Source organism: Hippocampus bargibanti, linkage group LG08 (genome assembly GCF_051943395.1).
Source record: "Hippocampus bargibanti isolate YZ-2025 linkage group LG08, ASM5194339v1, whole genome shotgun sequence".
Taxonomy (NCBI): Eukaryota; Metazoa; Chordata; class Actinopteri; order Syngnathiformes; family Syngnathidae; genus Hippocampus; species Hippocampus bargibanti.
Window position 1 is genome coordinate 5,954,694 of NC_142741.1, and position 26,430 is coordinate 5,981,123.

The 26,430-nt window shown below is 39.4% G+C and overlaps 2 protein-coding genes across 4 annotated transcripts in view; one reads left to right on the top strand and one right to left on the bottom strand.

The window, feature by feature from the left end:
• The window catches only part of LOC148894434 (uncharacterized), a 255,370-nt gene that overhangs the window by 31,919 nt on the left and 197,021 nt on the right, over nt 1–26,430 (top strand). The gene's annotated exons all lie outside the window — the stretch shown is intronic.
• tmeff2a (transmembrane protein with EGF-like and two follistatin-like domains 2a) overlaps nt 1–26,430 on the bottom strand; it is a 124,280-nt gene that overhangs the window by 26,711 nt on the left and 71,139 nt on the right. The window contains exon 5 of the mRNA XM_089003489.1: nt 351–447. Within this exon, the coding sequence (XP_088859615.1) occupies nt 351–447 (97 nt within the window). The remainder of the gene's footprint in view (nt 1–350; nt 448–26,430) is intronic.

Below are 26,430 nucleotides of genomic sequence, written 5' to 3' on the forward strand. Positions count from 1 at the left end.
TTATGCTAGCTCTCTCATCGCTTCTTCTTTTCCTTTCGGCTTTTCCCTTCAAGGGTTGCCACAGCGATCAATGTCCTCCATCTAACCTGGTTTTGTGCACTGTCATGCTAGCTTGCTAATCGCTTACGCTGAGTAATCGCCACATTTCACAACGCCATATTTCGAAAAAGAGGCGCCATTTTGTATATTAAAAATATACCCAAAAAATGACCTAGATGAAAAATAATTTGCAATCTCTTCTTGTTTTAGTATTGAGAATTTTTTCACGTCACTGTGGTTTCACACGGTCATACGCCGACGTTATTGCTGATCCGACAGTGCGTCCGCAAATCAAAACTTTGGCGACTTACCAAACATCCTCGGCGTCCACGTCACACTCAGCCCCAAACTGGCAAATGTCACAGGTGGAAGTTTCCTTCTGACCCGCTTCGGCTGAGCCCTCTGCTCCTGTAAAGAGACAAAAACCGAGAAAACTCAAACCACCTCACCAAATGCTCCCTGACTTGTGAGTGTGAATGCAGATGATGGTGATCGACTCGCAAACTGTAAAAGGTGCCGTTCCCATCCCCGTTGACGATTGAGGATGGGCCCTGACACTGTCCAGGCCCTTCACCCCCCCTCCGAAAACGCAAAAACAGCAAATAAAAACCAAAATCTTGCGAAGGAGCAAATCTCTCGCCAGATCAACCACCGGCGAGCGACAACATGTTTGTTATCGCAGCTCTGGTTGGTTTCTATGTGAAAAGAGACCCCACGCCCACTACTCCATGCCGATTTGGCAGCACATTCTCCACTCCTTGCTCATCTATCACTCTCTAAACCCCGCTGATCTTTTTGGACTGCCTCTTTTATTCCATCCCTGCTGATTTTCTCCCAGCGTGGTTACCGGCGTCGGGCTTACGCCGGCTCAGGGACGCCGCCGGCGCGTATGAGGAGTCGCAAGTGGCTGAGGCGGTTGGGGTGGGGGTGGGGGGGGGGATCGGTGAAAGAAAAGGCAATTTGTATGATCTCAAATTGCATTCTCCGCAGCACGTATCCCCCCCCCCGCACCTCCTCCTCAAACATGTTCTATTTTTACATTTGCACTCGGGGGGGTTACGGAAATAACGGTGAAAAGGGGTAGAACTTGGCATCGTTTTCTGGTGTCGTGTATTTAATCTCCCTGACACACGGACGCACACGTTGCCCCCCCCACCTCCATGTATCTTTTTTCATTTTTTTTTTAAAGTGGCGTTATTTCGTATGATTCCCCCCTCCCCTGACGCAGCCGGGATGAAGGACAACGACCCCTCGGTGGGAACAAGTGGTAGGCACGCGGCCTCTATTTCATGGGATTAGGTTGGCTTGGATTTGAAATTGCAAAAGTCAAAGTCGGTTACCTTTCATTTACAGTGATACCTCATTTTATGCGCCTTACAGTGAACCACCTGCGAAGAAATCTCCGTTCTGGCCTGTTTGCGTTAGCGGACAGAATTAAGACACTGCCGTGACATTGCTGTGACACTCTTGACGCCCTCAAATCGTCACCCAACCACCCTCCTCTGGTCCCCCCAGCACCTTAGTTCAATTCAAAACAAGCCACCAATGGTTTATTTGGACCAAGATTTACTTTTGGAGCAAACAGCCTCCCGTCAACCGCCATGTTTGAGCAGTGGCCATGACGGCCCCTAATATGACCAAAGTGAATAATAGCAGTGTTTGAAATAACGTCTGCCCGGATGCCAGAGGCGTGTAAGTTTTACGCCGGGTGTACAACTAGCAGAACCTCTCTGCCCGGGTGGCCGATAACTTTTTCCATAAAAAAAAAAATATATATATATATATATATATTTTTTTTTCCAAATCAAATGTTTGCTTTATTCTGATTTCAAACTTCGTGCCCGGACTTTTCATATCATTATCAGGTCAGGCCTTTGCATATCATTTTCAAAAGTAGATAACACAAGAAAAATGGATAAGTGGTTAGGAATCAAGCCAAAACCTCAAACCCAGAAGAAAGACTCAAAAGAAGCAAACAAAATTTATGACGCTACAAAATGTAAATATACAGTGAGACCATCGTGGAAAGAGGAGTTTACATGGCTTTCAGCAGACGACGCAACGCAAATATTGCACTGTACAACCTGCCGGGAAGTGTATGGGCTAACAACAACTGGAGCAAAATCATCAGCAAAGGATACATATGACAAATTAAGTAAGGGAGCATTTGTGATAGGAACATCAATTACTTAATTTTAAAGTGTTGTTCTTTTATATATTCTGATTATCAATCCTTAATACTTTACAACAATGTTTTTTTTTTGTGATTAGTCGTTTTATTGTGCTTCAAGTTGTGAAAAATCGGCCAGGCAACTTTATGGCCGGCTAGGCAACTTTTCAGAGTTGTCTGCCCTGGTGTCCGGTAACTTTTTGTTCTGAGTTTCAGACACTGATAATAATAATAATAATAATAATAATAATAATAATAATAATAATAATAATAATAATGCAATTCATTTACAGTCACACAAATGCAAGAGTTTACTAGTTTGTGGGGACCTGACGGACACACAAATTTTCGTATCTCATCCGAATAGTACCAACTCTTCTTCTTTTCCTTTGGGCTTTTCCTTTCAGGGGTCGCCACAGCGAATCGGTGTCCTCCATCTAACCCTGTTTTGTGCATCCTCTTCTCTCACACCAGCTACCTTCATGTCCTCTTTGACAATATCCATAAACCTCCTCTTAGGTCTTCCTTTTGGGTCTCCTGCCTGGCAGTTCAAGGCTTTGCATCCTTCTTCCGATGTAGTCTCTCTCTGTCCTCTGGACATGTCGAAACCATCTCAGTCTGACTTTGTCTCCAAAGCCTCTAAGTTATTCCTCCTTCCTGATCATATCCAACCTGGTCACTCCCAAAGAAAACCTCAACATCTTCATCTCTACTACCTCCAGCTCTGTTTCCTGCCATTACTTCAGTGGCACTGTCGTAAAAAGTCCCACGTCCTTGAGTTGGGCGAAGAACGGTTCAGGAAGTGCAAACAAATGTGCTGCATTTAAATATTTTTGTTTAGTGTGTACTACTAAACAATTGCGTTTGAAGAAAAGTCAAAGAGGCTTAGCGGCGCTACTAACATCCGCCACTCTCTTCCTCGCATCTCCGTACTACCCGAACAATGAGAGACGGACATTGTTTCCGATCGCTCAAATCCCCGACAGAGTCTCGTCCTCCTTGTTCCTAACATCTGCTAAATCCCTTGAATCAACAGACACGGTGGCTAATGACCGACGCGATGAAGTCCCCGATAGCGTCCTCACGAGAAGATGCACCCACAACAAGCGCTACATCGTGTCCTATCGATCGGCGCCCCGTGTCCACCCCTCTTTTGCCTCGCTTTGTTTTCCTCTTGAAACGACAAGCGAGGTAGAGACGAAACCAAAACAACACCTCAATGGTGATCAGGTTTCGTTGAAAGACAGAGGAGGGGATTAGGACGACATGACACCAGATTAGAAGAGATGATGTGGATAAACGTTCAAAGGGACAGATGAGCAGCCCATGGAAATCCGACGCGGAGGTGTTGAAGCGGGGACGGAAACCCGTGGTGCTTAAAGAGCGTCTCTAATCCCTCTGACAGCCATCTGGGGGCTTGGTCATGCTGGGCGCACAAAGTCCGCATCTGAAGACAGTTGGGAGGGCGTTCGATGCGCCATGACTTGGTTGCGCGGACACTTGGTTGCGTGGACACTTAGTTACGCGGACACCTGGTTGCGCGGACACTTGGCAGCGGACATTTGGCAAAACCCCCGACAATATCGACTGGACGTTAAGAAACCTAGATTGGATTCTGACGGAATCGAGCCAAAAGACTTGATGGAACTCTCAAAGTCTGATCCGTAACGATGTCGGTGACTGTTTCCGATCTTTGTCTGGTTTGTTGGCTTCACCCAAAAGTGTCTCAAAACGTATCTTTTGAAGCACGAATGTCATGTGGTGGCGGTACGGCGATCGATCGGTTAGCACTCCGACCTTACGTAGCCCTTTCACGCCTCGCTTGTGCTCGTGCTAGTTCTTCTATTTGTGCGAAATTGGCTCAAGCTGAAAAGGGGGCTGAAGCTGGCCCTCGATGGACATGACCTACAGGTTTATCATGACAATGGCACATATCGTGGAACCTGGACACCCGGATGTTTTGCACAAACTTCCCTCTCATTCCCTTAGATCCTCTTCCTCCCTCGACCTCTGTATGCCCCCCCGCCTGTCTCAGCACGATGGGGTACAGAGCTTTCAGCTGCCCTGCCCCCAAACTCTGGAAGTCACTTCCTCCCAACATTTGTAACATTGATTCTCTTTCCACCTTTAAATCCCATCTCAAAACCCACCTATTTAAATTGCATTTTCTGTGTCGCTCTATCTCTTGTTTCTACTTATAATTGTATTTTATTTATTGTATTATATTCATAATTGTATTTTATTTATTATTGTATCTATGCTTGTCTGTGACTGTAAAGTGTCCTTGAGAGCTTTGAAAGGCCCTTGAAATGTATTATTATTCTAAAATGTTGAGGGTTGGACAAAAAACTGGTGCGATTGTTTAACCACCAGAAGAACGATCGCGTCCCAGCGTGCACATGATACGTACAAACGTCGCTCTCAACGATGGGATCTGCAGGTATCAGATTCTGGGATTTTTCTTTTCCTGTTTGCATTGCCATGATCTGAATTGAACCAAAAATACACTCCAACATATCCGACGGGAGCCAGAACAGAACAAACGGACGATTTTATGCATCAGAAAACCGTGTGTGTGTGTGTGTGTGTATGTGTGTGTGTGTTTGGGTGACCTTGCAACTCCACTTCTGGATGACTGGCCTCCAAATCCGCTATGCTCACTCAGTACATCAGACAATGTTTGGGGGGGCATGATGCCTGTTTGAAATTCTCCTTCTAAGTGACTGAAAACATCCAAAGCAGTTTTCTGGAATTTCCCGAACACCCATAAAAACGAACACCAACCAAGGACCAAACGTAGCACGGTGTGAAGAAATGGTGCACGACGGCTGCGCTGGGGCTCTTGTACAAATGATGAATGAAGGCTCAGAGAAGGCTCCCGGGAAACCGATAGAAAAAGATGACGACGACCTTGCTCGGAAACGCATCACCGACATGAGTGATGAATCGCCAACGGTCGCGGCGTGAGGGCTCACAGACATGGGGAAGGGAAGGCCGCGTTTGCGCTACGGCATGTTCAAGTAGACTGGACCGTCGGAAGGGGGAGTGGAAAAGCACTTGTAATTTATGATGTCCGCTTAGTCAAGTCTGATTGGTGAAAATAGAATTTATTATTCAAGTTTTACCTTTTAGCTTTTAGTCTTGAGTCTTGAGTCTTTCGTCCTTAGATTTTAGTTTACAATTTTGCATTTTTAATTTTCCGTTTTTAATTTTGCATTTGTAATTTTGCATTTTTAATTTTTACTTTATTTATTTATATATATATATATATATTTATTTATTTGTGTTTATGTATTTGTTTTTGCATTCTAGCCATTTAATTTTTAATTTTTTATTTGTTATTTTTAACATTTTTTTTAGTTTTAGTTTTTAATATTTTATTTTGCATTTTAGTTATTTTAATTTATTGGTATTTATTTATTTGTGTTTATTCATTAATTTTTGCATTGTAGCTGTTTAAATCTTTAATTTGTACATTTTTATTTGTTACTTTTAACATTTTAACGTTTTGATTTTTAGTTTCTAATTTTTAATTTTGTATCTTATTTATTGTATTTTGTTGTATTTGTTATTTATGTATGTATGTATGTATGTATGTATGTATGTATGTATGTATGTATGTATGTATGTATGTATGTATGTATGTATTTATTTATTTATTTATTTATTTATTTATTGTTGTATGTTGACATTTAAACTTTATTTTGAACTTTAAATTTAGTACAGTATTTTATGTATTTTATTTTGTTGGGTATTTATTTATTTATTTATTTGTGTTCATTAATTTATTTTTTGCATTGTAACTATTCAAGCCAAGGCCACATGAATAATTTCTTACGCAATTAGCGTCCCTCAGACCCCCCCCAAACTCACCCACCCATACCACCAGTGAGGCAAACTATTGTCCATAAGAGCTAAATATGACCCGGAGATGTTATCTTCCCGTAAACTGAAACACTATCCGTGAAATAAGATCCGGCATGAAATAAACACCAGCCTACGGGCCGATCATGGTCCTCGCTTGACGATCCAAAATCAATGGCCCCCGTTTGCATGACATTTGCATCGCAGATGCACTCCATACGAGACTGAGATGTCATCTCGGGGTCATGTGGACGCTCTGTACAAATTAGTGATACCTCGGTTTTCGAACCCCTTGGCTTACGAACTCTTCGGTTTACAAACGTTAAATTTATGAAAATTTTACCTTGGCATACTTACCTTGGTATAGGAACTTTTTGCGGACACGGATCTGCCTCAATGAGTGATGTGTCATTCGCAAACGAGCTCGTTCTTCTAACAACAAAATGGCAGCTGACTGTTTTTGTCCTCTATTCCCCGCCTCTAGTCTTCGGTTAAAGCCACGTGATTGGTCAAGAACGCAGCAGTGAGAGGAGGTGGTTTAAACATTAAAGAGACAGGCAGATGACACTGAGAAAGTTTCAATTTAGGCAGAGTGTAGACTGAAAGTTTCAACAAAGGCAAAGTGTATACTGAAAGGTTAAAATATCCCATCAATCAGGCTCCACAAACAACCCGTACAAGCCATCTTGTGCAAAAAGCTAGCAACCCAGCTAAACAGAACCCAATTGATGAGGAACTAGATAAAATTATCACAGAGAAAGCACCTACAAAGGATCATTCCGCAAGATGGTGAAAGAAGAAGGTTACGTTCCTCATCAAGTGTTTAATGCTGATGAAACCGACTACTCCATTCCATCAAGCCATCAACGACCATCACAAAGGTAAATAAAACGACTTTATTATACTGTACAGTTTATTTCTTTAATTATAATACCATAGCACATTTATTATACATAAAATAAGGTATATTTTGTGTAATTTTAAGGCTTAGAAAATTAGAAAGTATAAAATTATGTTTTATGGGGACCTGGGAACGGATTATTCTCATTTTAATGGTTTCCTATGGGAAATTAATTTTTGGGATACACACTTTTCGCCTTACACACTCTGTCTGGGAACCAATTAAGTTTGTAAGCCAAGGTATCACTGTAATTCAACGAAGAGGCCCACCAATTAAAGGCCACATCGTCACCTGGTCAGCGCCCCAGTGTGGCAGACCGAAAAACTGAACGCGACCCAAGTCGGGGGAAGAGGAAAAAAAAAATCAATCACCACAATAGATATCAATATTGAAAAAGATGACGGATGGCATTGCCGCTGGAGGCCGGGATTCAATTTCTATTCCCTTTTTTGTTGATGCGGTGAGACCACATCATGGCTCGCAAAGTCATTTATCAGCCGCCGGGCAGAATGAGGAGAAGGAGGCCTGGTCCAAAAAGTCAGCCAAGGGCACTTGTTCCCATCAGGCAAACGGACAAATCAATTAGCTAATAAAAAAAAAACAATGGCAGACATCAATTATCATATCATTGGCGGCTCGCGCCGTGCTGCAGATCGAACTGAAAGTGCCATCGTCCAAACGGGGGGAAAAAATCATGGGACTGTTGAGTGGAAGCGCACAACTGAAAAAAATTACAAATGAAATGAAACTAGTGGCTCTTTGGTCTCGAGAACAATATGAATAATCTTCTTTTTCTGGAGTATTGATTAAGCAATAAATGAAGTTGTTTACAGCGTGTATACTAACAGAAAAATGCAAAGCATGCGGTATTTCCTTCTGATGCCATGGTTGTAGGCGTTATATCCCAAAGCGGAAAATGTCCATTCGGCCGATTGCCGGTCCAATATATATATATATATATATATATATATATATATATATATATATATATATATTGTTGACATTTAATTTTTAAATTTAATTAGTTAATTTTATAATTTTTACTTTTCAATTTTTAGTTTTAAACTTTAAATTTAGTACAATATTTTATGTATTTTATTTTGTTGGGTATTTATTTATTTATTTATTTATTTATTTATTTGTGTTCATTAATTTATTTTTTGGATTGGATTGGATTGGATTGGATTTGCCTTTATTAGTCTCGCAGTGGAGAAATTTTATATATATATATATATATATATATATACACACACACACACACACACAGAGAGAGAGAAACCTTGGTATACGAACCCCTTGGTTTACGAACTTTTGGGTTTACGAACGTTACATTAATGAAAAAGTTACCTTGGTATACAAACTATTTTTCGGGATACGCACGGAGCTGCCGCAATGAGTGATGTGTCGTTCGCGAACGAGCCCATTCTCCTCTCAAGAAAATGGTGGCCACTGTTTTTGACCTCTATTCCCCGCCCCCAGTCTTCGGTTAAAGCCATGTGATTGGTCAAGAACGCAGCAGTGGGGGATGGGGTGACAGACAGAGAGAGAGTGAGGCCATCCTCCAAAAAACAAAATGGTGTCTTCTGTTAAAGCCACGTGATTGGTCAAGAACCCAGCAGTGGGGGGAGGGGGGGGTTTAAATATATATATACACAATTGCCCGATCGGGAAATACAACGTAAATATTGACGTCAATGCTCACATGACGTTCATACTAGCGTCGCATGACATTGGAAAATGGGCGTCTCCCAGATGTCACCTGACGTGGGACTTTTTCGGCAACGGGGTAGTACTTAGGTAGTACTCGGACCAGCGGACAGTTAGGATGGCGAGAATAGTTGGAAAAGGTGGTGGGCAGGGTGCAGAAGGTCCAGTAGGATAGCGGAAATGAGCGGAAATATGGCGTCTTTTCATCAATTCTGTTACTTTTTTGAGAGTGGAGGCATGATAAGGTTTCTAACACTGTATTGAATGTTTATGTCGTCCTCAAACTCAATATTCTGTAGGTCCTGCAATTTGAGTGAATATGACAAAAACCCTGGCATTGCCCGAGGCACTCTGGAGGACTTGTACACTGAGAGAATCCAAACAAGGGCGCGCAAAAGCCTACTGGACCCTTTGCACCCTGTCCACCACCTTTTCCAGCTCAGACAGGCGCTACCGATCCAAATCCAGCAGGCATTTAAATAGCTTCTTCCCCCATTTCCATTAACTCTCGAAACAGTAACCCAAATCCTACTGGACCCTCCACACCCTGCCCACCACCTTTTCCAGCGACTTCCCTGACGCTACTGATCCATGCGCACCAAATCCAGCAGACATTTCAACAGCTTCATCCCCCGTCGCCATTAACTCTCTAAACAGTAACCCAAATAAAACTGCATTGTGCCTCCATTTTTCTTATGTTGATACTAGTGCAGCGTGTTCTAGCGGAGACAAATCCCTTGTGTCCTACATACTTGGCCAAAAAAAGATGATTCCGATACTGACCAGATAAGAAAATAATGTGTATGTGTGTCCGTCATGTCCCCACGACGTTACCGTGTGATTCATTTTGTCTGTTTCGGGCATTGTCAGGGCCCGTAATGGCCGCCGCTCCAAGATGGCGGGAGGCTGTTAGCTACAACCGGCGTCACGGCGACAAAATCACAGCAGAATTCGACTTTGTCTTTCGCTTGTCCGCTATTGATCCAAATGAGCTACCTGTAGCCACATCAATGATGATGTTTCTCCGCTAACGCCGGCTAGCGCTAGGTGGAAGCGCTAACTGGCCCTTTTCAAGCCGGGTCAAAAGCATTTTTGAATGGATTAAAAGCAAGGAATTAAGGCTTTAAAAAACCTTTTTCCCCAGCTTTGCCGGGATTAGTCTCCTCATTATGGTTCTCTTTTTTTTTCCGCCTGAATGGCTCTGCGTCTGCCCTTCAATTCAGCCGAGCTATCGACAGTCGGCCATAAGCCTGCCGGAAAAAAAAAGAAAATAAAAGAAAGAAAAGTTTGATAATTACACCTTCAAAGTGAGCCCGAGTAATGACAGCGCCGTATTTTTTGGAGGACTGGCTTAATGTCGCCATAGTGGTGGCGGTGGTTGTCGTAGCGACACGCTGGTTGGCTTTATCCCAGGGGTCGGGAACCTTTTTGATTAAGAGAGCCATAAAAGTAAAATATCTAGAAATGTTTTTCAGTGAGAGCCACACACACACACACATACACACGCACGCACATGATTTCAACAAAATGTCCGAATATATTATTTAAAGGACAACCGACACCATATTTTTGTTTCCTAACTGACATCAGGAAAACGTTTTATAGCCTCTAAAATACCCAAAACACACCGACTGATATTTTTAGTCAAATGCAAAACACCAATAAAAATGACTTGTCCCAAAACGACTTCAAAATGACCTCAGAAAGTTTCCGCTTCAGAAGGTCCCGCCCCCAGTTCGTGACTTCACGCCAGGATGTCTTGCTTTGCTCGAGAATCAAAACAATGGCTTAAGATTCGGAGAAGATGCTTTCTTGTTACTCATCCAGTTATGAATATCTTAATCTAATCTTAATCAAAAAGGTTCCCGACCCCTGGGATAAATCCAACCAACGTGTCGCTACGACAACCACCGCCACCACTATGACGACATTAGCCAGTCATCCAAAAAAATACGGCGCTGTCATTACTCGGGCTTACTTTGAAGGTGTAATGATCAAACTTTTCTTTCTTTTATTTTCTTTTTTCCAGTTATGAATGACTGGATGAGTGATAGTTAGATAAATAAAAAGAAGTGAAGAGAGGAAAAAAGTCAAGAGAAAATAAAAAAAAAAAAATAAATAAAAATACACCATTCATTGGGGGTGTCCGCTGCGCCTTATACAACGGAAAATACGGTAATCACAACTGACCTACAGTAGCTACCTATAGCTAGATAGCCAGCTAGATAATTAGGTTATATCATCCTAAAATAGTTGTGAAGGCTTGGACTGATTCAGACATAGCACTACTGAAGGCCTAGCTGTCAAATGCAGAATGTTATCGATTGCGCGGCAGCTCCACTTGTGTTTATGTAGAATGTTAAAGGACAAGCGACGCCCCCGGACAAGTTATGTCCATAATTTGTAAAAACACTTCAAGTTACTTCTACTGAGCGTATTTTACAAAGATTCCACGTCAGATAACTATATTTTACGTTTTAAGACTCGAGTTGATGACGATATCTGACGTGACATCACGTCTGCAACGCCGCTGACCATGAAAGCGACACACAATGCATTTTGGGTACTTTGTTTGGTCTGAAAACTTTGTGTTGATCCGTGTTGATGGCGAAATTAGAAGGAAAAAAAAAACATAAATACAGTGAGACCTCAACTTACGAACTTAATTGGTTCCCAGACAGAGTGTGTAAGGCGAAAAGTGTGTATCTCAAAAAGAAATTCCCATAGGAAACCATTAAAATGGGAATAATCCGTTCCCGGGTTTCCATAAAATATACTTTTCAACTAAATACGCCTTAAAACTCTACACAACATACCTTATTGTATGTTGTGTTCTATGTATAATAAATGTGCTATTGTATTGTAATGAAAGAAATATACTGCATTGTATCATAAAGTCACTTTATGTACATTTGTGATGGTCATTGATGGCTTGATGGAATGGCGTTGGAGGTCGAAGGTCAAAGGGAATCGCTGTTTCGAAAGAGAGGCACATTACATGAGGACTGTAATTAAAGAAATAAACTGTGCTGTAAAAATTAAGTTTTATTTACCTTTTGATGGTCGTTGATGGCTTATGGAAGGAGAGTCACCTTCCATAAGGACTGTTGGTAACTTAACCTCTGGTGCTGTTCGGTCGTGTGCTTCCGCCGAAGATCACTCCGCCAGCCGTGGTGGGTGTGTATTATGAAAATAGTGCTTATTATAAGGTTTAATTTTCAGAAATTTGACGTTTGTAAGAAGAAAAGTTTGTAAGATGAGGTATTTGTAAGTTGAGGTCTCACTGTAATGCGATGGTGAATCGTGTGTTGCACGAAGACTACTATTTGATACTAGTTGACACAAATTTCCAGCAGAGAAATAAGCTCATGTCCAACGGGGCTTGGGAAACATCTTGTGCATTTTCTGGGACGCTACAATGGAGTCCAGACGCCTCAAAATGAGACGGAATGACTTCTTTAATCGATTGCAAACATTTATGCTTTCCTCTTCAGAACTATTTGAATCATATTCATAACTAGATGAGTAACAATTAAGCATCTTCTCCGAATCTGAAGCCATTGGTTTGATTCTAGAGCAAGGCAAGACGTCCTGGTGTGACGTCATGAACAAGGGGGCGGGACCTTCTGAAACTCGGCATCTCCGAGGTTATTTTGAAGTAGTTTTGGGACACTTTAACTCATTTTTGGTGTTATGCATTTGACTAAAAATATCAGCCTGTGTGTTTTGGGTATTTTAGATGCTATAAAACCTTTTTCTGATGTCAGTTAGGAAACAAAAAAAGTGATGTCGGTTGTCCTTTAAAAAATTACGAATCGAGTCAGTACAAGTGCTTACGGGCAAAACGTCTGAGGAATGGCGAACAGATGCCTGCTTGAGAGACCTTTTTTTATTTTTCTGTTTGTATTTCTTATCTTTTGTGGGGGGAGAGAGGGTGTTTGAAATACAATTAATTTTTCCCTTTGAGCTAGCGCTTGCTCGTCTTGGTCTATTTCCTGAGAAATCCCATCGCCATGCAAAGGATATGCAGAAAATGATGACGTTTTCACATTTAGCAATGTTCACATTGTAATAATAATAATAATAATAATAATACATTTCATTTATAAGCGCCTTTCAAAACTCTCATGGTCACTTTACAGTTACAGGATCAGTTTTTGTCTCTGTGGGTGAGCAGCGGCAGCCACATGTTCACTTAACCCGGGACTAACTTAAATTGACGCAAATTGAGGAAGAGGCGGGACCGCGGTGACCATTTTGCCATTATTTGACTTGATTTCTCTTTTTCACAAGATCATCAATTTTGCAATGTCATTTCAGTGTGCCCTCCGGTGGCCAAAACTAGCAATGGCGCTTGACAAAGCTAATAGCTAGTTGATAGATAGCTAGCTAACTAGCCAAGTAGCTCAGTAGCTAGATAGCTATCAAGCTACTTAGGTAGGTAGGTAGCTAATAGCTAGCTAACTAGATAGCTAATAGATAGCTAGCTATATAGCAGCTAGCTAGCCAGGTATATAATAGCTAGCAAATATAATAGCTAATAGACAGCAAATAGATAGCAAATAGATAACTAGCCATGGAGGTAGCCAGCTGGATGACCAGTTAGATGGCTAGATAGCTAACTCGATAGCCAGATAAATAAAAAGAAGCTAAGAGAGTTCTGCATCGTCACCGGCGGCCATTTTGTTAGCTTCCCGTTATGACGTGCGGATTTGTAAGGTCACAAAGGGTCAAGGGTCTGTTTGCTGATCACAATTGCCGCGGGTGATTGACATCGTTTAATCGTCAATAGGGGAGAATCCAACGTGAAGGTTCCCGCCGGTTGAATAGAGTCGGTGTAAAAGAAGCTATTTTCACGTGGAGGTCACCTTTTGCCAAGAGGGACAATGACAACATGAAAAAAATAATAATCCAGCGCTGAGTAGATATGAATTGAAGAGGGCTAAACGCCAAGTATGGCTCCGAGCCTTACTTTCAGGAGAGAAAGATAAAAAGACCATTTTTACACTCGCAGTCATGACCTTTGACCCCTCCCCCTCCCTTAATGCCCTCCTTGAGAAAAGAAAAAAAAGATGAACTGAAATTTGAAGGACATTTCGATAAAAAAAAAAACATGATTGCAATTGATTATTCAATTGGCACATTCTTTAATTTTCTTTAAAAAAGCTAATAAACAAAGAAAATACCAAGCGAGCTAGCCGACTTGCTTTCTATTTAGCAAGCTGGCTAATCCCTTACAATGGTGTCAAAGCCAAGGCCCGGGGGCCAAATCTGGCCCACCACATCATTTTATTCGACCTGCCAAAGCAAATCAAACTTGTAAAAGTCAAAGTACATCTATCTAGCTAGCTAGCTAGCTAGCGAGCGATCAAGCAACCTAGCAAGGTACCTGTGTCTCTTTCTATTCAGCTATCTGGCTAATCCCTTACATCACACGTGTCCAAATCAAGACGTGGGGTCTAATCTGGCCCGCCAAATCAATTTATTCGGCCCGCTATAGCAAATGAAACTTGTGAAATTCCATGGTCATCTATTGAGCTAGCTAACGATCGAGTTAGCTAGCGATCTAGCTCGCCATCGATCGAGATAGCTGGCAATCAAGTGAGCTTGCTAGATCCCTTTTTAGCTAACTAGCCAATCTCCTTACATCCAAGATATTAAAGTCAAGACCCGGGGGCCAAATCCGGCCTCCCCATATCATTTTATTCGGCCCGCGAAAGCAAATCCAACTTGTGAAATTCCATGATGCTAAGCTAAAGTATGAACCGAAATTTGTCTTTGTTGTATATAAACCACAATAACAGTCATTATTCTTCATGTCTGATTTAAAAAGTAGTTATTTATTTTTATTTTTTGTTCCTTTTTATTTTGTTGTGCATTCTGTAACCTGCGGAGGGAGTTAAACAAACAACGCACACAAAAAAGAGACGAAAACAACTACCGAGGTGAACAATTAGAGTGATACCCCAGCTTCCGAACTTAATTGGTTCCCAGAAAGTGTGTGTAAGGCAAAAAGTGTGTATTCCAAACATTAATTTCCCATAGGAAACCATTAAAATGAGAATAATCCGTTCCCAGGTCCCCATAAAAACAATTTTCTACTAAATAAGCATTAAAACTACACAAAATACACAATGGCTTCCCCAAATTCATAACGGCCCCATCGAGAGGAAACCGTCATGACAATATGGCCCACAAAAAATGACTTTGACACCCCTGCTGTCTGTCCATCATCCATGCAGGCTAGCAACCATTTTTAACACGAAACCTTTTCCGTTTTGTGGACTTCAGATGTTCCATATTCGGCCTTGAATCAAAATCTAAATCAAATCAAAAACCCTGCATGCTTTCTGCCACTTCATTAGAGGGAGTCTCTCCTTGAAAACAAATCGTTTCTGTTCCTCAAAGGCAGCGGACGCCACAAAAAAACTAAATAAAGAGCAATGGCAATTTTCCAACGGAGAAATGAAGCACGTAGCTAAAAGGGAAGGCCAATCACCACTTCCTGTTTCCCCCTTGCCGCTGTTGTGATACTTGAAGCGGCTGATGGAGTCTCTTAGTCCAAAGCTAAACACACTAAACATGCGCTTTTTAAAGTCGCTGCTCGGGAAACGGAGAGTGGCGGGGGACCGGGGGGGAAGGAGGGAGGTCGTTAGTCAGTTTTCCTTGCCGTTTGCTACCGCTTTCGGCTTTTCTCCCCCGCTGGCGGGGAAAAAAAAAGCTCTGTGTGGAGTCTGAGCATAAACAAGACATCATCTCGATTGCACTTAACGCACACACAAAAAAAGAGACGAAAACAACAACCGAGGTGAACAATTACAGTGATACCTCAGCTTCCGAACTTAATTGGTTCCCAGAAAGTGTGTGTAAGGCAAAACGTGTGTATTCCAAACATTAATTTCCGATAGGAAACCATTAAAATGAGAATAATCCGTTCCCAGTTCCCCATAAAAACATAATGTTCTACTAAATAAGTCTTAAAACCACATAAAATATACGTTATTTGATGTAAAATAAATGTGCTATTGGATTGTAATGAAAGACCCGGTTTAGATTAACAAAATTAAATTAAATTAGAGGAAATAAAATTAGATTACATCGACTAAATAAAATGTGATTAAATTACATGAAATTAGAGTACATTAGATATTAAATTAAACCGAATAAATTAAATTAATTCTATTAGATTTAATTACATTTGATTTAATTTTAGAAAATTAGATTAGATTAAATTAAATTAAGGAAAAGGAAAGAATAAAGAAGAAGTATAACTTTCATCACAATTTGATTTCAAAGAATTTATGCATACATTTTTTATGAAATAATTTAAATTTGCAAATGTCCCCATTGTAAGACAAATAAACACAAATAAATAGAAAGCTAGCTAGCTAGCTAGCTAGATAATAGATAGTTCATATCTAGCTAGCCTGATAGATAGCTAGATAGCTATCAAGCTAGATAGCTAAACAGCTAATAGATAGAGAGCTAAATAGCCAGCCAGTCAGATAGATAGCTAGATAGCGCTCTAGATAGATATGTACACAGCTAATAGATAGATAGCTAGATAACTAGCCAGCCAGCTAGATAGCTCATGGATAGCAAACAGGTAGCAAATAGATATGATCTTGTGAAGAAGAGAAATCAAGTCAAATAATCTCACTTCATACATTGCGGTTTAGCACTAAGGTTGGGTGAAAACGGCAAAATAGTCACCGCGGTCCCGCATCTTCGTCAATTTGCGTCAAAGAAAACCCAGATGCTAACGCTAGCCATCGAAAAAACGTTTTAAGTAACATTTCAACCGCATTCCCCATTGCTGTTGCATTTATGAGCCGGCCTGCCAGTTGACCTCGCCTTGCCCCCACCCGCCGGCTACCCCACTTCTGTCGACTCGCTAACCTTCCGTTTCATTCAAGCGCCTTTCTACTCTGAATTCCGCCGAGTACCGCTAGCGCGATGACGCTCTCGTTTTCCAACCGTGCGCGTATTCTCTGGCAACATTAAAAATTCAAATATGGAAAGGCATAAATATACAGCCTTCAGATGTTTGTGCACATATCGAGCGGCAGGCTGTCCGATGTCCCTTAGGAGGGACGTCTCCAAAGTGAAAAAAATAAAAATAAATAACAAATAAACCAACATGTGGCCACTTTCATTCTGCATTCTGAGCGAGTCGAGAGCAGCGAGGTCATGGAGAAAAAAAAAAATGATATGCTTCTTTTTGTAGCAGTCTTGGAAGGGTTAATCAATATTCAGTATGTATCACATCATCTTAAACAAAATTAAATTAAATCAAATTAAATTTTATTAAATTAAATTACATTGAATTAAATTAAATTACAGGGCGGCCCGGTAGCCGAGTGGTTACCACACCGGCTTCACAGTGCAGAGGTCGCCGGTTCGCGTCCCGGTCCGGCCTCCCTGTGTGGAGTTTGCATGTTCTCCCCGGACCCGCGTGGGTTTTCTCCGGGTCCTCCGGTTTCCTCCCACACTCCAAAAACATGCATGGCAGGCAGATTGACCACTCCAAATTGTCCCTAGGTGTGAGTGTGAGAGTGACTGTTGTACGTCTTTGTGTGCCCTGCGATTGGCTGGCAACCAATTCAGGGTGTCCCCCGCCTCGTGCCCGAAGACAGCTGAGATAGACTCCAGCTACCCCCGCGACCCTAATGAGGAATAAGCGGTACGGAAAATGAGATGAGATGAGATGAGATAAATTAAATTACATTGAATTAAATTGAATTAAATTCAATTAAATGGAATTTAATGGAATATTAAGGGATATTAAATTCAATTAAATGGAATTTAATGGAATTAAATGGAATTAAATTAAATTAAATTAAATTAAATTAAATTAAATTACATTACATTACATTAAATTAAATTAAATTCATATAGATTAAATTAAACACAATGAAATTAAATTAGATTAAATTCAATTACACGAAATTAGATTGGATTAGACTCAATTAAAATAAACAAAATGAAATTAAATTAGATTAAATTAAGTTACACGAAATTAGATTGAATTAGAATCAATTAAACTAAAATACAGTAAAGTCTCGTTAGATCGATATCGGATATATCGATAGTCCCGGTTATATCGATACTATTTCTATGCACGCACGGAGAAAATTACATGCAAACAGGGTCGGATATATCGATAGTCCCGGTTATATCGATATTTTTTCGGACTCCCTTGAATATTGATATAACGAGACTTTACTGTAAATTAAATTAAATTAGGATATTTAATTACATTCGGTTACATTAAATTAAATTAAAATAAAATAAAATAAAATAAAATAAAATAAAATAAAGTAAAATAGACCTTTATTAGTCTCACAGTGTAGACATTTCCAATTCATAGTAGCAAAGTTATGAAAGGAAGAGGAAAGTATAAAGAATAAGTATAAGTTTCATCACAATTTGATTTCAAGGAATATGGGCATATATTCCTTGAAATCAAATTGTGATGAAATCTAAGAAGAAATAACTTTGTTCTCCTCAAATGGCAACTCCATCCTTGGTCAAACCCCGCCATGATAGCAAAACGCCACATCTCCCCTAGCGCTTGATAGCAAAACGCCACATCTCCCCTAGCGCTATTCGGCGGCCATCTTTTTCCCTGCGGCCAAGCAATCTCTCCCACCTCCACTTTTGTGCGGTTATTTCCAAAAGCACACGGCGATAACAATCCCCGAACGCCGCTGAGACACGGCCCTAAAGGTGACCCCGCCGTTCTCATCAGCCTCACTACCCCCCCCCCACCCCCCACTGATGCACTTTGATTCTCTTCACGCGGCGGCCGGCTGCTGAATTCATCCCTCCGCCCCGTGAAAAATCCCCCCCGCTGAGCGCCCGCTCCAACAAGGCAATGTAAATGTTCATAATAATTTCAGAGCGACGTGATTGGAAGCGCTCCCGCCGAGATGAGGCGGGAGAAGCTGCTGGGGGGGGGGGTGAAGGGATCTTCCCACTTTGCTTCTTTCTCCCTCTGCCTCACATCCCATCCCTCTCGGTCTAGATTACAACATTATCCCCCGGCCCAAAATAAAGGCTTATCTGCCAAACGGCTGTTCTGAGAGAAGGATCAGGTAGCGTGCGGACTCTGCGGAATCCGTACACTTCACATTCCACCTGATCCAACATCTGCGCCTCAAATGATGGTGGCAAAGTCATTTTTTTTTGCCGCAGGCCACATTGTGCAGTACAGTGGTACCTTGGCTTACGAAGTTAATTGGTTCCCAGACAGAGTGTGTAAGGCGAAAAGTGTGTATCCCAAAAAATAATTTCCCATAGCAAACCATTAAAATGAGAATAATCCGTTCTGAGGTCCCCATAAAACATAATTTTCTACTTTCTAATTTTGTAAGCCTTAAAACTACACAAAATATACCTTATTTTGTGTATAATAAATGTGCTATGGTATTATAATGAAAGAAATAAAATGTACTATATAATAAAGTCGTTTTATTTACCTTTGTGATGGTTGTTGATGGCTTGATGGAATGGAGTGGCAAAATTTATCCTGTGACAGTAAAGTTGATCAAAATACAATGCAATACATGTTGGTTTAGCTATCTATCTAGATAGCTAGCTACCTATTTGCTATATATTAGCTATCTGGCTGGCTATCTAGCTATCTAGCTGGCTGGCTAGTTAGCTATTAGCTAGCTCTTAGCTAGCTATTAGCTAGCTATTGGCTAGCTATTAGCTATATATTGACTAGCTATTGGATAACTATTAGCAAGCTAGCTATTAGCTATTAGCTAGCTTTCTATCTATTTGAGGTACTTTCCGGTTGAGTGAACGGTGGCGCGTGTGGCTGCCGCTGCTCACCCACAGAAAAAAATATCCTGTGACTGTAAAGTGAACTTGAGAGTTTTGAAAGGTGCTTATAAATGGAATGTATTTTATTATTATTATTATTATTATTATTATTATTATTATTATTATTAATAATAATGTGGCCTTGCCTTTGACAGCTGTGATGTAAGGCATTATCTAGTGAGCTGAATAGAAATAGATTAGCATGGAATTTCACAGGTTTGATTTGCTTTTGTGGGCGGAATAAAATGATGTGACGGACCAGATTTGACCCCTGTGCCTTGACTTGGACACCTGTGATGTAGAGGATTAGCTAGCTAGCTTAATAGAAAGAGAGCTAGCTAGATAGCTCAATCGCTAGCTAGAAAACGATCGATCAGGTTTGATTTCTTCCATGGGTTAATAAAACGATCGCTAGCCAGCTAATCAATCGCTATCAAGCGAGCTCGATAGATGAGCATGGAATTTCATAAGTTTGATTTGCTTTTGCGGGCCGAATAAAATGATGTGGTGGACCAGATTTGGCCCCCATGCATTGACTTGGACACCCGTGGCCTAAGTAAACAATATGACCTAAGTAGACATTATGAAAGGCCGTTTCAAGCCCCCTTTTCCTCACTGACACATTTCCAACGCTCTAACAGTGTTTTAAAATAAACTCACAAATCAAACTGGAAAAACGTGTAACCAGGTGATACAAAAACTGTATGAAAAAAATGGCGGAAATGACGTCTCAGCACATATCGGGGTACCTGTTTCACGTGGTAACGTCAGTCAAAGCTACGAGGAATTCAGACGGGGTGAGTCAAATCTCGTTCATAGTTCGGATCAATTCATAGTGATGTATTCGTGCCTTTTTTTCGAACGGTGCTGGTTGGCGTGCTTGATTTAATTGCCTTTAATTGTTCCGAGTGCACATTCCTTTTATGTGTGGTCGTTAAAGTGACGTTAGGTCGGCTGGAATTTGCACGTTGGTGGCCCAGATCGCTGCTTTGGGATTGAATTGAGGCGTTGCAATTCAATCCCGTCATATTGCGCTGCATGTAAAGTTGATTTCTCGCCAAGGTTGCCGTTTTGTATTACGCAATCGTCTTTGCGGCGTATATTACGTGTATTTTGTTTTTCTACTTTCATTCCTTTCATCACTTTGCTGCTGTGAAATGTAAATTTCTCCACTGTGAGACTAATAAAGGCAAATCCAATCCAATCCAATCCAATCCTATATTGCACAATCGCCTCTTTGGGCGTGTTCAATGACACTTCGTAAACAACATTGAATTTGTCCTTTTTCTCTTTCGCGGTGTATAGTTGAATAAATTATGACGAATTTTATCATTTCTACCGAACCGCTCCAGTTTAAGATCCATACGATCACACACGTTGTGTTTTTTTTTTTTTTTTTTTAAGAGTAGAAACATGTTTTTATTCCGTTAGACAATACGGCTTCAACATTGTTAGCATATTTCTCACGCCATATGGTGTTCTGGCTAATGTTTTATTTCTTGTCAATTTTACTGTGGCTATTGCTCGTTTCGTTATTTCATTTTTATTATTTCATTATGATTAATATTTTTATTTGATGTTGAGTGCGGGCCACCATTCTGTTTGAATGACGTAATCAGCACCCTGCTACGTGTGGTGTGCTCAAGTGCAATATGTAAACACGTTTTTTTCTCATGTCAATATTACTGTGGCTATTGCTTGTCTCGTTATTTTATTTTTATTATTTCATTATTATTAACATTTTTATTTGATGTTGAGTAAAGCCGCATTTCAGCTTTGAAGTACGTTTTCAGCACCCTGGAATGTGGTGTGTTCAAGTGCACTCTATAAAGAAGTGATAATTGTCAAAAGGACGGTGTCTATTGCTATTGATTTTTATTATTAATATTTTTATTCGATGTTGAGTACGGTCGCCATTCAGGTTTGAATGACATAGCCCCCTACTAAGTGTGGTGTGTTCAAGTGCACTCTGTAAACAAGTGTTTTTTCTTCCTTGTCAATATTACTGTGGCTATTGCTTGTCTCGTTATTTTATTTGTATTATTTCATTATTCATATTTTTTATTCAATGTTTAGAGTGGCTGCCATTCAGCTTTGAATGACTTAACATAATGTTACCCTGTGGTGTGTTTAAGTGCACTTGGTAAAGAAGTGTTTCTTTCTTAATAATAATAATAATAATAATACATTTCATTTCTAAGCGCCTTTCAAAACTCTCAAGGTCACTTTACAGTCACATGATAAGTTTTCCAGTGGGTCAGCGGCAGTACCCAAATGCAGCAACATTCATTCAACCGGGAGAAACTCAAATAGATAAATAGTTAGCTAGCTAGCTTGCTAATAGGTAACTAAGAGATAGCTAGCTAGCTAGATAGCTAATATATAGCTAGCTAGGTAGCTAGCCAGATAACCAGTTAGCAAATAGATATCTGGCAAGGTAGCCAACTATATAGCTAGCTATATAGCCAGCTAGATTATTAGCATGCAAATATCCATATTCAATCAAATAAACGTATTTGTCTCACAGTGGAGACATTTACATTTCACACCAGTGAAAAACAAAATATGGGAGCAAATAGCAAAATTCTCAAGGTCACTTTACAGTCACAGGATAAGTTTTTTTAGTGGGTAAGCAGCGGCAGCCACATGCGCCATCATTCACTCAACCCGGAGAAACTCAAATAGAAACTCAAATAGATAAAAATTTAGCTATCTAGCTAATAGATAACTTGTCACTGTCTGTTATTTATTTTTGTATATATTTTTTTAAAATTTATGTTGGGTTTGAATGACGTATCACGCTGCTGCGTGTGGTGTGTTCAAATGCACTCTGTAAACAAGAGAGAGTATGTGGTTTCTTTTTTGTGTATAGTTGCACAAAATAAATTGCTAGCATTCTTATCATTTCTAACCAGAGCGCTTTTGTAAAAGATACTATCCAAACACACACCTTGTATTTTTTTTTTATACGTAGAAATATAAAAATACTATTTTGGATCAACGGAAGATTTGCGGCGATGTCGCGGCTTGCAAATATATCGGTTCAATCCCGCCCTCTGCTTGCCCTTCCTCACTGTAGATGCCAAATCAACAATACACACACAACAAAAAAGAAAAATACGTCAGATGAACGTCCTCCCACATGTTCCAAGAACATAAAAGGACTAACGATTTTCGCCCTTGTGCGGTTCCCCCGAGGGGGGCTGGACAAGAAAAATTTTGCATTGAAATCCGCTCGCTTTCTTCCAGGCAAACCGACCCACAGAGGAAATAATGAAAAGAAAACTTACTTTTCTCTAAACTGCTCCTTCTGCTTGTGGGTTGAAAAAAAGAATTAAGCTATCTAACCATATATATATATATATATAGCTAGCTAGTCTATTTATCTGCTATATATCTATATATAAGGGAGCCCGAAAAAATATCGATATAAGGACTATCGATATTCTAGAGCTAGCTAGCTATTTTATGTCTATTAGCTATCTAGTTAACTAGCTGGCTGTCTAGCTAGCTATCTAGTAGCTCTCTATCAAGCTAGCTATCTATTAACTAGCTATTAGCTAGCTAGCTTTCTATCTAGCTAGCTATTTGCTGTCTATTAGCTATCTAACTAACTAGCTGGTCATCTAGCTAGCTAGCTATTAGCGATCTATCAAACTAGCTATCTATTAGCTATCTTTCTAGCTATCTATGTAGCTAGATGTCTACTAAGTAGCTAGTGTTCGTCCTCTTTGACAAGAGATGACAAACACCAGCTACTTAGTGGATATCTAGCGACATCGATAGCTAGATAGAGTCCTCTTTGACAAGAGATGAGAAACACCAGCTACTTAGTAAATATCTAGCTACATAGATAGCTAGATATATAGATAGCTAATAGATAGCTAGCTAAGTAGCTATTAGCTAGCTATTTGCTGTCTATTAGCTATCTAACTAACTAGCTGCGTATCTAGCGTGTTATCTATTAGCTATCTATCCATCCATCAATCTAGCTGGCTAGCTGGCTAGCTCGCTATCTAGCGACCGAGCTAGCTAGCTCGCTATCTTGCTATCTATCTAGCTAGATAGCTATCTATTAACTAGATATTAGCTAGCTAGCTTTCTATTTGAGTTATTCCGGGTTGAGTGAATTATTATTATTATTATTATTATTATTATTATTATTATTATTATTATTATTATTCCTTTAAACTTTCCAATATGGCGGCCCAAATATCAATTTCAGTCAGGCGCGGGGTTCCAAACGAGGCCTGGAGCCGATCCGTCCTTGCCTATTAGGGTCTGGACTTGGACACCGTACCGGACCGATAGGTTCAATGACCGCATAGGAAACACGTGGGTGGGCTGGAGCTGTTAGGTGAACCTTATCGTGAAGCCGCAAAAGTGGCAACATGAGATTACTCACTTGGAGAAAGCTCCAATTTGGTTGCCATGGCAATAGCAGGCAGCGACTCGCCGTTGGAGAAGTTATTGGAGGGGGAATGGTGCTACGCGATAGGGGGGGGGGAGTCGTAAAGGGATGAAACCATCAGAGGAACCGTAGGTCATCCAGATATTTTTTTTCCTCATCTATTCTCGGTCCGATAGTTTCAACGTGAGTGGAGATAAATGAGTCCGGCTGCCGTCTAGTTCGGAACTCTCTGAACACAATCGCTTATCATTTAGGGAAACGTCACATGTTCATAGTTTGGTCTCCAGGAAGGGGGTTTGGTGGAGTGGGGACTGCCCACTCGTCATGTGTGAAATTAAACAATGGATTTAATAATTTACCCAAAGGTAAGCAGAGCTGCATTGAGTTTTTTTTGGCATGTATAGATTCTAAAGCGGCAGAGGTTTCCGGCGACGTGCTGCATATGAAGTGCTGCAGCCCCAAGTGAAAATATTTGGACGGGTCCCCTGCATGTGCTGTGAATTGTGATTTTTCTCCACTGTCTTCCTAATAAAGGTTAATCTAATGTAATTAATTTTAAAGTAATCTAATTTAATGTAATTTAATATAATCCAATTTAATTTCATCTGATCTAATTTGATATAATCTAGTTAAATGTAATTTAATTTAATCTAATTTAAGGTAATATAATGTGATATAATGTACAGTAAAGTCTCGTTATATCGATATTCAAGGGAGTCCGAAAAAATATCGATATAACCGGGACTATCGATATATCCGATATCGATATAACGAGACTTTACTGTAATTAAATATAATATAATATAATTTAATTTAATCCAATTTAATGCAATCTAATTAGATCTAATTTAATTAAATTTAATTTAATCCAATTTAATCTCATCTAATTTAAACTAATATCATATTCTAATCAAATGTAATTACATTTAATCTAATATATTATTTAATCTAATATAATTCATCTATTATTTAATCTAATTTAATCAAATTTTATTTAATTTCATCTAATTGAATTTAATCTAATCTATTCACAGCAATTTTAATGACATTTAATATAATTTAATATAATTTAATCTGTTCTAATCTACTTTAAATAAATTAAATTTAGATTAATTTAATCTAGTGTAATTTAATGTGATCAAATGTAATTTAATTTAATCTCATGTAATCTAATGTAATCTAATTTGCTAATCTAATGTAATTTAATTTCATCTAGTTCATTTTAATTTAATATAATTTAATAAATTCCAATATACTTTAATTAAATTTAAATCTAATCTAATTTAATATAATCTAATTTGATATTCATTTAATTTACTTTAATGTAATCTAATTTAATCTAATCTTTTTGGATCTAATTTAATTGAATGTAATGTAATCTAGTGTAATGTAATGTAATCTAATGTCATCTAATTGTGTAATCTAATTTAATTGAATTCTATCTAGTTTAATTTAATCTAATCTATTCTAAACAATTGTAATGTAATTTAATTTAATCTATTGTAATATACTTTAATTAAATGTAATTTAGTTGAATATAATTATATATTGAATATAATGTAATTTAATGTAATCTAATTTGATCTAATTTAATTTACTGAAATGTAATGTAATTTAATCGAATCTATTTGGATCTGATTTAATTGAATCTAATGTAATCTAGTGTAATCTAAATTAATCTAATTTATTCAAATTTATTTTAATTTTATATAATTTAATCTATTCTAATGTACTTTAATTACATTTAATTTAGTCGAATATAATTTAATATCATCTAATTACAGTGATACATTGGTTTAAAAACTTAATTGGTTCCCAGACAGTGTTTAAAGCGAAAAGTGTATATCCCAAAAATTAATTTCCCATAGGAAACCATTAAAATGAGAATAATCCGTTCAAAGGTCCCCATAAAATATAATGTTCTACTTTCTAATTTTCAAAGCCTCAAAACTACACAAAATATACCTTATTTTATGTATAATAAAAGTGCTATGGTATTACAATTAAATAAACTGTATAATAAAGTAATTTTATTTATCTTTGTGATGGTCGTTGATGGCTTGATGGAATGGAGTGGCCAGTTTCCTCAGCATTAAACAATTGATGAGGAACGTAACCTTCTTTCACCATCTTGAGGAATGATACCTTGTAGGTTCTTTCTCTGTGATAATTTTCGTTCCTCATCAAGTGTGTTCTGTTTAGCTGGGTTGACAGCTTTTTGCATCAAGTGTACAGATGGCTTGTGCGGGCTGTTTGTGGAGCCTGATTCATGGGATATTTTAACCTTGCAATCTACACTCTGCCTCAAAATTAAAACTCTCTCACTGTCGTCTGCCTGTTTCATTAATGTTTACCCCCCCCCCCCCCCACTGCTAAGTTCTTGACCAATCACGTGGCTTTAACCGAAGACTGAGGGCGGAGAATAGAGGACAAAAACAGTCGGCTGCCATTTTGTTATTAGAAGAACGGGCTCGTTCGCGAACGACACATCACATATTGAGGCAG